The sequence below is a fragment of the Pteropus vampyrus genome, unplaced genomic scaffold, assembly GCF_000151845.1.
Source record: "Pteropus vampyrus isolate Shadow unplaced genomic scaffold, Pvam_2.0 Scaffold213, whole genome shotgun sequence".
In the NCBI taxonomy this organism is placed as follows: domain Eukaryota; kingdom Metazoa; phylum Chordata; class Mammalia; order Chiroptera; family Pteropodidae; genus Pteropus; species Pteropus vampyrus.
Genome location: NW_011888994.1, coordinates 2,550,270 through 2,565,585, shown reverse-complemented (window position 1 = coordinate 2,565,585; position 15,316 = coordinate 2,550,270). Strand labels below are relative to the sequence as shown.

Genomic DNA, 15,316 nt, shown 5'->3' with positions numbered 1-15,316 from the left:
GTTAATCATGGAGCAGTTTTGAATATATCCACCTAGATTTGCCTGTATAGATATCTATTTATATAAATTATAATGTGAAGTTATTTACATTCTTTTACAAAAATGACATTATATCTTGCCTTCTCATTTTTTCACTTAACACAATATTGCGAACATCTTTTTGGGTCAGTATATATAAATTTATCTTGGCTTTGTACTGTTGCATTATAAGGAAATTATAATTTATTTGTCTTGTTTCCAACTTTTTGTTTTTTCTTTTTCTTGCTTTTTTTTTGGGAGGCAGTAGTATTGCTATGATAAATAGTATTGTATATAATTTTCTAGATACTTATGGAGTATTTTTATGATACATTTCTAGAAGTAGAATTGCTGGGAATTAAAAATTTTAATAAATCTGTCGTATTGTCCCCTACAAACTATACTCATTTATGCTTATAGTAGTATATGAAAATTCCTATTTCCTTATGCTTTTATCAACCATCAATGAATTTTTTTTATCTGTTTTCTAGAGTGCGGTGGCTTCCCTAATGACATCAAGAGAAGAAGACAAATCTGGGCACAGGCAGAAGGAGGCTGTGATATTATCATGTGTACAGACTGAAAAGGATCTTTCACCTTCAAGTTCTTGTGAATCTAAAGAGGAGTCTCAGTCTACACAAATCCAAGAAAAAGAATTAGTTGTTTCTATGGGGTAAATAGTGATAGTCCTTTGAATATTATAAAATAAGAAAGAGTTCTTTCAAATATTTTTCATTCTTATTAAGATGTGGTAATATATTTTAAAGGTGAATATAAATAATACAGTATTTGGTTTATTTTTATTCATATGGCAGACTGCTTAAAATTGAAAACCAGATTGCATTCAACACTTTTTAATGCTTGCTTGCTTATATTCACTGTTTGCTTCTTAAGCTCTTACTCAAGCAGTGCATTTAAAATATATATAATATATATATGAGATATATATTATTTGCCTTTTTAAAAATTGTAAAATGCATATAACATATAATTTACCATTTTAAACCTTTCTTAAGTGTACAGTCCAGTGGCATTAAGTACATTCACATTGTTGTGTATCCATCACCACCGTCCATCTCTAGAATTTTTTATCTCCCCAAACTGAAACTCTGTACCCATTAAACAATAACTCCCTATTCCCCTCTTCAGTATCTGGCACCCACAGTTGGAATTTTCTTTCTATGAATTTGGATATTTTGGGTACCTCATATAAGTTCATTACCTTTTAAGAATCGAAATACCTATGTTGTTTTATAAAACAAGATAAATTTATAATCAGAAAGTAATTTAATTTTCCTTTAATGGTATAAAATATTTGTATGGAGAGTTTGAGAAGAGATTCGAATTTTTTATTTTTACAGTAGTTTTCATCTTACAGTTAAGCTTCCTGAACTCTTTTTTTCCTGTCCCCCCTTTTAGGACTCCTAATGTACACACTTTTCAACAAGAAATGAAGGAAAGTGTTATCCAGACTGCTCGACCAGTAAGGGGACGACTTCAGAGACCCAGACCAAATATTAGAAAGGCTGGACAGAGGCAAATTGTAGAAAAAGGTGAAACCAAAGGTATAATTAAGAAAGAAAGAACAATACTACAAAAAGATGAAACTAAAAAGAAATTCCTGACTGAGGTGAGTTATTGTTATGTAATTAAATCAAGCCTTTTAATGTATATTAAAATATCAAATGATAGCTCAGACTTGGCTTAAAGTATAGACATCTGACATTCTACTCAGTCAATACAGAATGTATCTGATTTTGTTTCAGATTTACCATTCTGAAGTTTTAAAAAAATGAATGTAGATTTATTTTTTCCTAACTAATGAAACTATTCATTGTGAAAATTTTTAATTGGTACAAAATGATATAACCACCCCAAATCTCACCATACTGAGATAACCACTGAAAACCTTTTGGGTATCAGATATATCTCCATGCATGCATGTGTGCATACTTAAGTAAATTTAAATACTAAAATCATTGTATACATGTTATCTTGTGACTTACTGTTTTTCACTTATTAAGTGACTTTCCTTGTCAAGAATACAGAGATACATTGTTTTTAATTGCTTCATAACATTCTCTTTTGAATTACAATTTAGTCTCTTACTGATATTTTGATGTTAGAAACGAATGTTAAGTAGTATAATGCCCATTTTGACAGTTCTGTTTTTCTGTCCTTTTCAAATGAAAATCTGGATTTAAAATGATAGTAATTCTTATTTGAAACCCCCTTTTAAAAAAATCATTAGACTTTCTTTTTTGGGATTTATAACAGATGGTTATTGTAGTTTTTAAAGGATTATCTAAACATATTACTGTGATAATCTTTGAAACTTTCTGAATTAGACAATTTTGCTTTGAACAGCAAAATGTGAACATTGCATACATAGTGCGAGTCTTCATTTTTAAAAACTTTTTAATTTTAAAATACTTTTTTTAATGATTGAAATATTTTAAATATTAAAAAATATATACTAGTATGGTTTTGTCATTTCAGCCAGGAACCGAAATTGAAGTTATATTCTCCAAAGGTTCAGAAGGCAGAATGTATGAAAATCAGAGTGACGCTGTTCTTATAGAAGACCTTCATGTTAACAAAATTAATGTGTTAGATGAAAAGATGAGGTGAGTTTGCTTTTGTTTTTAAAAATTTTCTTATTTTTTATTTTAATTTTTATTTTTCAATTAGAGTTCACATTCAATATTATTTTATATTAGTTTCGAATAAAGTGAGTTTGCTTTTAAAACAGAATAGCATTAAACTTCCCAAAGATAAAGGTTGGGTTTTTACATAATTAATTTTATATAACTTTACATCTTGAAAATTTTATGAAAGGATAAAGTAATTACTAAACTATTTTAAATCTGCTTCTTCAAATACTGTATGAATTGCATGACTGATCTCTTAATTTGTAAATTTTCTGAAAAGTTTAGCAAGCATCCTATCCTCATTTTTATTTTAAAACTAAACTTTTATGGTGACAGAGGTTCATAAGTTCTTCATATCTTTAGAAATTTATAACCTATTGACTAAAACTTATAAATAGGAATTGCTGTGAAGTACTTACTATATGCTATATTTGGAGCTGTGTCCCAAACCAAATGGTAGGAATGATATCTTTTAAATGGGATATGCTAAAAGAGTGAAGGTATATCAGCATTACCATTTTTATTACTTGCAATCTGCTTGTTACTGATATTAAAGCAAGATGTGATAGGTTCTTTTTTAATAATATAAGGCAGATTAAAAAAAACACCTCTTTTTTTCTGGATATAGTCCATGGTTCATCTAATTTACTACACTGTCTTTGTAACCAGGTTATTGTTTTAGTTTGAATTTCTCATTTCATTTGTTTCTGTGTGTGTGTGTGTTGAAAAGCCTTTCATATTGTTTTTATTTTAAAACTAAGGCCCAATTTTTCTTTACACTAATTTCAGGTTTCCTTACTAAGCCATTTCTTCATTTCTTTAAACTGGATGTTTAAGTAAAGTGATTGGTACTTAGAAATATTTTCACTAGAATCATTATAGATATGTTTGTATTACAAATGCTGTATTGGATTAGATCGATGATTGATTCCATTGACTAATTCATCTCTAAAAATGATTCCAGAGAACACTTTCTGAGGCATTCATCCCAAACATGAAAGGTGAACATATTTCCATCTCTCTGGCTTTTCCCAATTACTATTTATGGATTTATTTTGCATTTAGAATATAATCTCTTTTTGGCCTTACAGAATTACATATTTTTGCCACCAAAAAGAACCTTATGTAGTCATTCATTTAACAAACGTTTTAGTGTTTCCTATGTGCCAGGCATTGTTCTTGGTGTTGTCAATATAGTACAATATAGAAAAAAACAAAAAATCTTGTCCTTGTGGAGGTTATATTCTAATTGGTGAAACAGATTATAAACAAATAAGTTGAATAAATCAGTAATATGTTGAGAAGAATAAAGCAAGTGGGAGAGTAGGGAGTATCATGTTTGGGTATTTACTTTTTTTTTTTTTTTTTTTACTGCCCTAAAAATACTCTGTGCTCTACTTACTGGTATTTACTTTTTAATGAGAGAATGGTTCATTGAAAGGGTACTACTAGGGAGAAGATATAAAAGAAGTGAAGGAACAAGACAAGGGGATGTCTGGGGGAAGAGGGAACAAGGAAGGAAGAGTAGTAGATGAAGGAAAGGTTAAAGGCTGAGTAGGGAGAAGGGCAGATTATGTAGGACCTTTACAAGGTTTTTACTTTCAGTGAGCCTTTAAAGACTAGTGTGACCTTCGAGGCCAGCCTTTCGTAATGCCCTCATCTATAATTGACTAAATAGACCTAGAGGATTTAAATGGCTTGCTCAGAGTGACATTGGCATTTTAGCATTTTATTTTATTTGTTATTTATTATTATTTATGCCAACAGCACCTGGCTTCCTAGGTGGTCACCCATCCATGTTTGGACATCGGGCTTGTTCAGGGTGGCATGACTGTAGACCATGGACCATGGCTCCACTGGGGCGTGAACCCAGGACCTTCTGTGTGTAAAGCAGATGTGCTAACTGCTACGGAACTATGGAACTATGTCCAGCAATTTAGCATAGTTCCATATAACTATGGAACTATGTCCAGCAATTTAGCATTTTAAACTTAAGTTTTCAGGATTTATGATCTTCAGACTAGCAGATTCCTATAGTTATATAGGCAGAGCTTCCGAAAGAAATTTTACGTATGTCAAACGATTTTATGCTCAGCCTTTGCATTTTTTAGGAAGAGAGATCTAACTTTAATACATGGAAACACACCTCACCCGTTTTTTAACCTTTTCTGTTTATGACGTTTATTCCTGTTAGCTATATCATGACTGATACTTTCTTTAGAGTATATATATGTTTTGTATAGTTTTTAAGTTAGCTTACTCTTATATTCAGCATTTTCTTGCCCCTTTTGACTTCAGTAGCACATTGTGGCTTAAGAATATATTTTATTCTTTAATACCTTTGTAGAATCACACTTGATTGTAAATAGCTTCTACTTAAATATAATGTTTTCCCATATGTTAGCCTACGCTGGCATCTATTAATTTGCATCATAACCTTGTTGGAACTTCTGTGAACTTCCTTGTTTCACTGCCAGAATAGCTTAGTCAGGTTGGAATATTTGAAAATGTAACTAAGTACTTTCTCTTCTGGATAATTTATTAGAAATATTACTTAATATTAGTCTTTAGTACAGATCTTTCAGAGAACTCATGATAAATACTTATATACCCAGTTATTCTTCATAAATATCTAGGTTTCTATTAGTTATAAACTTCCTAATTCAGAATTCAGATCTTTGTTGATTATTCTTCCCAAGAAATCTTAACACAGCTGTTTAGGTTGCCTTGGAGGCTATGGCTGTTCTCTTGAATGTTAAAACGTTGTCTTTGATTTTGCAGCTCTACATGGGCTATACTGAAATCCTTATTACACTGGCTGTCAGTAAATCCTGCTCTTGAACCAGTAGGACTATGCTTGTTGTGACCATTGTATATTTTGTTCATGCTTCAGAGCCCAGTTGAAGCATTTGTTTAGAGTGCCATTAGGAAATCCATTTTCCAACTGCTGGCATTTTGTTTGTTTGTTTCTAGTTATTACTCTGAAAATTACTTAAAATAGAATGAAACTACAAACCAGAATAAATGAATAAAAGTAAAAAAACATTATTGTAAAACTATTCCCCAGGCTGTACAGAAATTGGAAATTATAAAAGCTTTTATGTTTTTCCTTTCATATCAGCGTTTGTGGTTTCATTTTATATGCTTGGTTTTATAGCCAATTTATATGTAGTCCTTTGAACATAGAATTGGTTTGTGTCAAAAATTATTTGATTTAACAGCTGTTACATTAAGAAGGAATTATGAATTTTGTTCTCTGCATGATTTATACTTCATTCTAGACATGAACATAAAATGTGTGTTCCTAGTCCAGCACAATTCCAAAGGCAGTTCCAAAAAGCTGATCCAAATTTGAGAAGAGCACATGGTAAAAAAGCAGAATCAGGTATAGAAAAAGACGGAATAGATCAGAGCGAGGCAAGGAAGCCAGAAGATACTTTGCTGCAGAAAGAAGATTCTGACACCCAGCTCCTTCATAAAGTAAGTTTGAAAAATATAATTTTTATCAGTGGGCTGTATTTTGTCAGGATTATGAAGGAGAGCATTAAAAAACATGTAGTTTTTATATAGTTTTGCTTTTGTATTATTGCTATTTATTATTTTGTATTATTACTGAAAATTTAGTGACTTTCCAGTATTATAGAACTTTAGAAACCGTGTGTGTGTGTGTGTGTGTGTGTGTGTGTTTAGGCTAAATGGCCAATTTGAATTACTATAGAGGTTGTTTCCATGGTAATATTAGCTGTTTCTTCTTAAATTTAAGGAAAAAGATGACCTTCTGACATCTACTGAGGTTTCAGCAAGAAAAGATTTTGTAGGTTCCAAAGAACCTGGTTTGGCCAAAAAAGGTGCTCAGTCAGAAGTTGGACCATCAGCAAGTGTTGGACAGAAGACTGTAGGGGATAATTCTGTGTCTTCAGTTGCTGAAGAGCAGTATCTCAGTAAACTAGCAAGGTAAAGGTTTATGTAACAAATACTTTAGGAAATAAAAACTTACTCTTTTTGGATGTCTTACCTTAATTTATGGATAGCATAAAAGATGGCTTGTATAGATTGTTTTTTATTGACAAGTTTCTTTCCCATTTTTGATTTTTATTTACTAAAATTAATTTTTTTATCTTAGGAATATTATTTTTCTCTGTATTTAAAATTTCTGAGTGCTCAGTATATTAGACATGAGCAGAAGCCTGACAAAAGAGTAGTATGTAGTGCCTAAATAATTAGGGTGCTGATTCACATGGGGTCACAAACACAAGTGAAGGGTACCCTTCTTCCATAGTTTTCAAGGAAAGCGAAAGGGAACCGAAGTTCTAAAAAATAAGTGTTCTGATGGATTTTCTGCCTGCCCCCACCACTTCCCGTTTTTTATCCTAGTCTAGTTACCCAGTAGAATTTCATTTCCATTTAAATAATAAGGGGAAGAGTGACCCAGAAATAAAAATTTGGTATAGAAAATTTGTAGCTAGATAACTAAGAATTAGCTCTGAATGAGAAACTGATAGTAAGTTCCTATCTTTTCTTCATAGTGTAAGTTTTTGACAGAATGAGTGGTGGGAGTTTTTGTTTTAATGGCTTGAACTGATATTTCACTCTGAAAGTTTAATTTTCATTAAAAATATCTTTGTGCATGTAGTGACTGTATTGTTATTTTGATTAAACATCCAGCTGTACACAACTATTAAAAGAATCACATTACTCTAAAATTGCTCTGAGTCGAAGAACAGCTATCTCTTCTGCCCCTGGGTGTGAGATAGATCATAGTGAAAGGAGAATGTATCGAAAGATCAAACCGAATGTCACCAAAGGGCGTGGATCCAAACGAATTCGGAGTAAGACTTCTAAGAAGGAACCTAGAGCTTCCAAGGCCATCCTGGTAACGCTTCGGGCTTCACAGGAAGAGGACGAAGATGATGCTGAAGATTTTGAGTCTGACTATGAAGAAGAAAGCTATCATCTTGCTCCAGAAGAAGTAAACAAAGCTCCAGTGTTTGTACCTGTGGGTCTCAGGTCTCCTGAACCTGTTTCTGCTCAGATTGAGGAAACTATGGAAGAGGTAGTTTGTTTTTTAAATGTTCAGAACTTTATCTTGACTTTTCTTTTAGTGGATCATTTTTTCTCCTTTTGGTAATTATTAGGATTTGTAGAGTTCATTTTCTAAATAAACTCTACCAAATGTAATTTGTTTGGGGCCTGTTGGATAGCCTAAGGAACCAGTAGAAGTAGGCTTGTGTGATCTACTGTAATGACTTAGCCCATATGGCCCATACCCAGCACAAGGTGATTGGTATAATGATAATGATAGAAATCTGACTTCACTTTTATCTGGAGGCTGCTTAGTCTACTTTCTGATCAATTAGAAAAAAAATGGCAGGTGTTTTCTAGTAACTTTGTGGTAGGCCGAAGTTGATCTCTGGTTGGTAGAGAAGGTAGAAGGGACATTAAAAAATTATGGTGAAACATACATAACAAAATATACTATCAACCATATTTAAGTGTGTAGTTCAGTGGCATTTAGTACATTCATATTGTTGTGTTATGCCATCATCAACATCCCTCCATAAAACTTTCTTCATTTTGCAAAACGAAAACTCTACCCATTATCTCCTCTTCTCTAGCCTGTGCAACCACCATTCTACTTTTGTCTCTATGACTTTACTCTAGGTACCCCATATAAATAGAATTATATAGTATATGTCCTTTTTGTGACTGGTTTCTTTTACTTCGCATAATGTTTTCAAGGTTAATCTGTGTTGTCGCATGTGTCAGAATGTCCTTTTTAAAGGCCGAATAATATTACATTGTGTATACATACTACATTTTGTTTATTTTGTCAATAGGCAGTTGGGTTGCTGCCACCTTTTGGCTATTGGAAAGAATGTTGCTGTGAACATGGGTGTACAAATACCTCTTCTAACTCCTGTTTTTATTTTTTTGGGGGGTATACTTAGAAGTGGCATTGCTGGGTCATATGGTAAATTATAAATCTGTTTTTAATTTTTTTTTTATAACTACCATACTGTTTCCCATTATCAGCTGCAGTGTACATTGCCATCAATAGTGTGTACAGGGGTTCTAATTTTTTCACATCCTCACCCACACTTGTTATTTTCTTTCTTTTTTTTTTCTTTTTCTTTTTCTTTTTTTTTAGATACTAGCCATCCTAATGGATGTGAGGTAGAGGAACATATTACTTCAACTTACTTTATTATAAAACTTCTTACTCTTTTGCCTCTTGGTCTAGTATTCCAACTTTGTAACTTCAAAGTTGTCTGCTCTGCATCAGTTTTCAGTAATTTAGTTGGTTTATAGAGTAGTATAATCAGTTTTTACTACAAACTTCATAATAGTTTCTGAGTCATTTGAAATAGAATTAGGGGTTAACTGAGATGGTATTGATGATAATAATAAAATAAGTAGAAAACATAAAACAATTTAAGTAATATCAAGTTAATCCAGAATTAATGGATTACTGAATCTGTAAATTCACATTTATGAATGACTGGCTGTACTCACCCTTAGTTATTCACTGTTAACAACATGCTAGATATTGTAAAATTAATGATTTAGAAGTGTTGAAGTTACATAAACATGATGCAAAATGAAGTTGTTTCTTGTAACCAAAATTTCAAAGTAATTATAGTGAATTTAAGTTTCAGTTAAAATTAAAAAGCATGTGAGTTCATTTAGCTATGTGTCTTGTACTTTACACATTTCTTTGGGTGAAAGGCAAATTACTAGTGAAAACTAATATCAGAATTTTCTGAAAATCAGGTTTCAGGATTTATCCCTGAATTAACAAAATGTCTTCTTAAATAGCGTTAATTATAATAATCGAGTAAGGAAAGCTTAAATTATATTTCTTACAGCCAGAGTACTAAGGCAGAGAAATTGTTTATATGTTAGAAAATGTTCCCTTTAAAAAGCATTGAAATACAATGGTATATTATTAAATGATAAAGGGATATAAATTATTGATACATACTACAATATCACCTTGAAACCTTGAAAACATTGTGCTAAGTGAAAGAAGCCAGTTAGGAAAAATCACATATTATGTGATTCCATTCATATGAAATGACCAAAATAAGACAATCTCTGGAGATAGAAAGTAAATTAGTGGTTGCTCAGGGATTTGGAGATGAAGAGTTGAAGGTGTGTAACTAATGGGTATGAGTGTCATTTTTTGAAGTGATAAAAATGTTCTAAAAGTGTCTGGTGATGGTTGTACATATTTGTGCATAATCCAAAAAGCATTGAATTGCATACTTTAAACGAGTGAATTTTATGATATGTAAATTCTGTCTCAGTAATGCTGTTTAAAAATAAAGCTTTGAAACTGTATGGTGCTCAGTGAACCAACTTAAAAAAGAAGTAACAGAAATAGAAAGTCAAAGAATAAAACAACTACACATTCGGCATTCTGTATTCTCTTATGTATTGCTTAGCTATAACAGTTCTAATTTAAAATAATCAACAGTAGGTGTCATGTCCCAGCCTGGCCACCCTCTAGAAATATTTCTTCCCTTGATCAATGAAAGTCAGTATTTTTCTCTGTGAACAACAAGTATAGAATCCAGGAATAAAGGGACAATTTTCAAAATAACAGTAATTTTTAAATTAAAGGAGAAAAGATTTAAAAAGATGTGATTGGCATCAAGTATCAATATAATGTCTTCTTTTTTTTTTTTTCTCTTCTGGACTTCATGCAAACTGAGAAAACACAGTCCATGTAGAGTGGAAATACGTTGAAATCCCACTCCAATCAATTTTAATGAGGACCACTAATTACAGAACAATTTCCCTGGCCGTGGTGGGGGTGTACATGTAATCTGTTTAAATGTTTTTAAGTCATCTCTATTATAGTACTTAGGACAATTTATAGTTAGTTGATTATATATCTGTTTTTCTTAGATTGTGAGTCCCTTGAGGGTACGGACCAAATTTGTCTTATTTAGCTTTGTATCCTTGAACCTGTAGCCCTTTAGTTTTTAAGAAGTACTCCATGAATGTTAACAGACTTGATAAGAGAAATTATGGGAAAGTAAGGATAAAAGTGTGAATGATGGAAAGTGAAATGCTAGGTACTAGGAATATTAGCCTTGGAAATTTTGCTTACTGGTTATAAGAATCACAGATCCTTGAAAAACTTTAAATGTTTTACTTTTGCCAAGTCGATGTCAAATCAGTTTAAGAATGACTATATTTCAGTTTTTCAATCATGTATGAATGTGGATTATTTCTTCTGTTGAACATTTTGTTTTACTTGTTTTGCTGTATGTAGTATGCCAAAATGAAATGAAATTTCTTATTTTGACAGCTTGAAATAACTGTGAATGTCCCAGATATAGGATTCATAACTGTTGATGAACATCAGTTCTTAAACACAGATGTGACCACTCAGGAAATGAAACAAGAAGAAAATTTGAATGCATTATCAGTTGTAAGTATCCATTTTAATTTTTTAAAAAATAAATGGATCTTTGCTGTTGTTTGGTATTCTTTTTTTTTTTTTCTTTTAAATTAAATTCGAGGGTGACATTGGTTAATAAAATTATAGGTTTCAAGTATACAATTCAATAATACATCATATGTATATTGCACTGTGTGTTCACCACCCAAAGTTGAATTTCCTTTCATCACCATATAGTTGGCTCCCTTTACTCTTATCTAACTTCCCCCTCCCCGCTTTCCCTCTGGTAACCACTAAAACTGTTATCTGTGTTCATGAGTCTCTGTTTGTCTTGTTAATTTGTTGCTTTCAGTTTTATATACTACATATAAGTGAAATCATATTGTTCTCAACTTTTTCTCTCTGACTTATTTCGCTTAGCAAGAGAATCTCAGGATCCATCTGTATTGTTGCAAATGGCAGTATTTCATCTTTTCTTATGGCTGAGTAATATTTTGCCGTATAGATATACTACATCTTTTTTTTATCCACTCATCTGTTGAAGGGCATTTCGGTTTCCATGTCTTAGCAACCATGAATAATGCTGCAGTGGACACAAGGGGGTTTATATATCTTTCCGAATAAATGTTTTCAAATTTTGTAGGTGGATATCTGGAAGAGGGATTGCTGGGTCATATGGTAATTCTATTCGTAATTTTTTGAGGAACCTCCATACTGTTTTCCATAGTGACTGTACCAATTTACATTCCCACCAGCAGTGGATGAAGGTTCCTTTTTGCCCACAACCTCTCCAACACTTGTTATTACTTGTTTTGTTGATAATACCCATTCTTACAGTGGACAAGTTCTTAGAAATATATATCCTTCCTAGACTGAATCATGAGGAACTGGAAAGTCTAAATAGACTGATCAACAGTAGGGAAATTGAAACAGCCATCAAAAACCTCCCAAAAAGTAAAAGTACAGGACTAGATGGCTTTACTAGTGAACTCTGCCAAACGTTCAAAGATGATTTAATACCTGTTCTTAAAGTCTTCCAAAAAATTGAAAAAGAGACAATACTCCTAACTCATTTTAAGAGGCCAACATTACCTTAAACCCAAAACCTGCTAAGGATAACACACAAAAAAGAAAACCATAGACCAATATCTCTGATGAATACAGTTGCAAAAATCCTAAACAAAATACTAGTAAATTGAATACAACGATACATTAAAAAGATTATACATCACAGTCAAGTGGAGTTTGTTCCAGAGGCACAAGGATGGTCCAACATACACAAATCAATTAATGTGATACACCAAATACAGAAAATAAAGGGTAAAAATCATGTATCAATAGATGCAGAAAAAGCATTTGACAAGATATAGCCTCTATTTATGATTAAAACACTTAATGTGTATAGAAGGAAAGTACCTCAACATAATAAAGGCTGTATACGACAAACCCTCAGCTGATATTGTACTTAATAGTGAAAAACTAGAAACCTTCCCTCTAAGATCAGGAACAAGACAAGGTTGTCCACTCTCACCACTCTTATTCAATATAGTGTTAGAAGTCCTAGCTTAGAGCATCAGGCAAGATAAATAAAAGGTATCCAAATTGGAAATGAAAAAGTCGACATGATTCTCTATATAGAAAACCCTAAGACTCCACCAGAAAACTATTAGAAACAATAAATACAGTAAAGTTGTAGGATACAAAATCAACATACAAAAATCCATAGCATTCCTATACACTAACAATGGAATTCCAGAAAAATGAAAACAATTATTTTTGAATTGCAACAAAAAGAATAAAATACCTAGGAATAAACTTAACGAGGCCTGTGAAGGACCTATATACTGAAAACCATTTAAAAGAAATTGAAAAACACACAAAGAAATGGAAAGATATCTATGTTCATGGAAGACTGAACATAGTAGTTAAAATAGCCATATTACCTGAAGCAATATGTGGATTTAATGCAGTCTCCATCAAAATCCCAATGGAATTTTTTAAAGAAATAGAAAAACAACAACAAAATCATCAGAGTTGTATGGAATCACAAAAGACCCTAAATAGCCAAAGCAATCCTGAGAAAAAAGAACAAGACTGGAGGTATCACACTGCCTGACTTCAAATTATACTACAAAGCAATAATTATCAAAATAGCATGGTATTGGTAGAAAAACAGACACAGACAAATGGAACCGAATTGAGAGCCCAGAAATAACCTCCTGTATATATGTTCTAGATTTAATTTTTTGCTTAGTTTAAAAAGATGAAGTTTAATTTGAAAGCTTTAGGTTAACAAGCAGTTGTCAGCTAATTTCTATCATGTCAGAAGCTGTAAGTGTGAATAATAGAAACTAGTGAATAATACATAGGTTTTATATTTGATTTGAAAAGAATTGATGTGTGTGTGTGTGTGTGTGTGTCTTTATCCTCAGGGACATGTTAAAATTCTGTTGCATTAACTAATATAAATTATTTGGAATATATTTAGTTATATTTTACTTGACATTCTTTCTTATTTGGTTGATATTTATTTTTACAAATGACATGGAATTACATTTTTAGAATAGCTTTATTAAGATACAATTCACACACCTTAAAATTCATGCATTAAAAGTGTACAATGAAATGGTTTTTTAGTATATTTACAGATATGTGCAAACATCATCACAGTTCTTTTTATTACCTCAAAAAGAAACATGCCCATTAGCAGTTCAGCTGTTGTTCCGAATTCCCTTCTAACCCTCTCCATGCCTAGCCAACCAATAGTCTACTTTCTGTCTTTATAGATTTGTCTGTTCTGGACATTTAATCTAAATGGACTCAAGTGATGTGGTCTTTTGTGTCTGCCTTCTTTTAGCATAATGTTTTCAAGGTTCAACATGTGGCATATATCAGTACTTCATTCTATTTTGTGATTAAATAATAGTAAATATGGATAGACCACATTTTGTTCACCTGTTCACGGGCATTTAGGTTGTTTCCATCTTTTGGCTATTATACTTGATGCTACTATAAACATTCGTATACAAGTTTCTGTATGAACATATATTTTCATTTCTCTTGGGTACATTCCTAGGAGTGCAATTGCTGTGTCATATGATGACTCTGTGTTTAATCATTTGAGAAACTAGTAAACTTTTCAAAAGCTACTACAGTATTTTACATTCCTACCAGCAGTGTATGAGAGGGTTCCAGTTTCTTCATATGCCAACATTTGTTTTTTGACTTTTTGGATCTGACCATCTTAGTGGATGTGAAAAGGTACCTCATTATGGTTTTGCTTTGCATTTCCTAATGATTAATGATGTCAAGCATCTTTTCATGTACTTATTGGCCATTTTTTACCCATTTATTAAAAAAGTGCAGCTCGCTGCAAGCGTTAATTTTACATAAACACACTCTTTGAGGCTGAAGCAAATCTTATGGTTTTCAGTGTGAAAATAAAATATAAAAACTGTTTTTGGAGTAATTCCTAAACAGAACTTGTCTCTAATCCTAGTGTAACAAATATCTATGATGATCTGTATTTAATAATTTATCTTTATGTGGTAAATTTCACAGCATGGAACAACAGAAAGCAGAACATCCAGGATTTGACATTTTTAGCAATCGAGGATTACTCTATTTTGTAAATGGAAATACCACTACTAAAACTAGAATGCTATAAATAGAATAGTGTTATTTGTTTCCAAAGACTATTGATATAATAGAGCAATGAGAAAATAATAAAGCAAGATGTTTTGTGGTAAACTTTTGGGGTAATATTAGGATTTTAATCCGCGAATTATTTCAGGGTAAATGCTGCAGCCACAAATGCCACTGGCGAGCATTCTTGGGACAAACAGGAAATGGGTTAAATCTTAGGAGAAATTTCTATTCAGAGCCTTTGCCAATTAAAAAAAAATTATTGGAGTGTGTCTTTTTATTATTGAGTTGTATGAATTTTTTTTTTATATACAGTAGTTCCCTGTTATCCACAGAGGATGCATTCCAAGAACCCCTCCCCGACTTGATGCCTGAAACCATTATTACTACCAAACCCTATAAATACCATGTTTTCTTCTATACGTACATACCTATGATAAAGTTTGATTTATAAATTTGGCCTAATAAGAGATTAACAGCAACATTAATAAAGTAGGACAATTATGGCAGTATACTATAATAAAAGTTATTTGTGGTGTCTTTCAGAATAGCTTATTGTACTGTATGTACAGCGTGGATATGCTAGACAAAA

At 32.0% G+C, this 15,316-nt stretch overlaps 1 protein-coding gene across 5 annotated transcripts in view; it reads left to right on the top strand.

Annotated features, from left to right (window-relative positions):
• Nucleotides 1–15,316, top strand: part of BDP1 (B double prime 1, subunit of RNA polymerase III transcription initiation factor IIIB) — a 75,696-nt gene that overhangs the window by 37,149 nt on the left and 23,231 nt on the right. For all 5 annotated transcript variants that reach the window (XM_023538123.1, XM_023538121.1, XM_023538120.1 and 2 more), the window contains exons 20-26: nt 510–691; nt 1,438–1,648; nt 2,518–2,645; nt 5,951–6,149; nt 6,433–6,623; nt 7,335–7,722; nt 10,987–11,109. In XM_023538123.1, the coding sequence (XP_023393891.1) occupies nt 510–691; nt 1,438–1,648; nt 2,518–2,645; nt 5,951–6,149; nt 6,433–6,623; nt 7,335–7,722; nt 10,987–11,109 (1,422 nt within the window). The remainder of the gene's footprint in view (nt 1–509; nt 692–1,437; nt 1,649–2,517; nt 2,646–5,950; nt 6,150–6,432; nt 6,624–7,334; nt 7,723–10,986; nt 11,110–15,316) is intronic.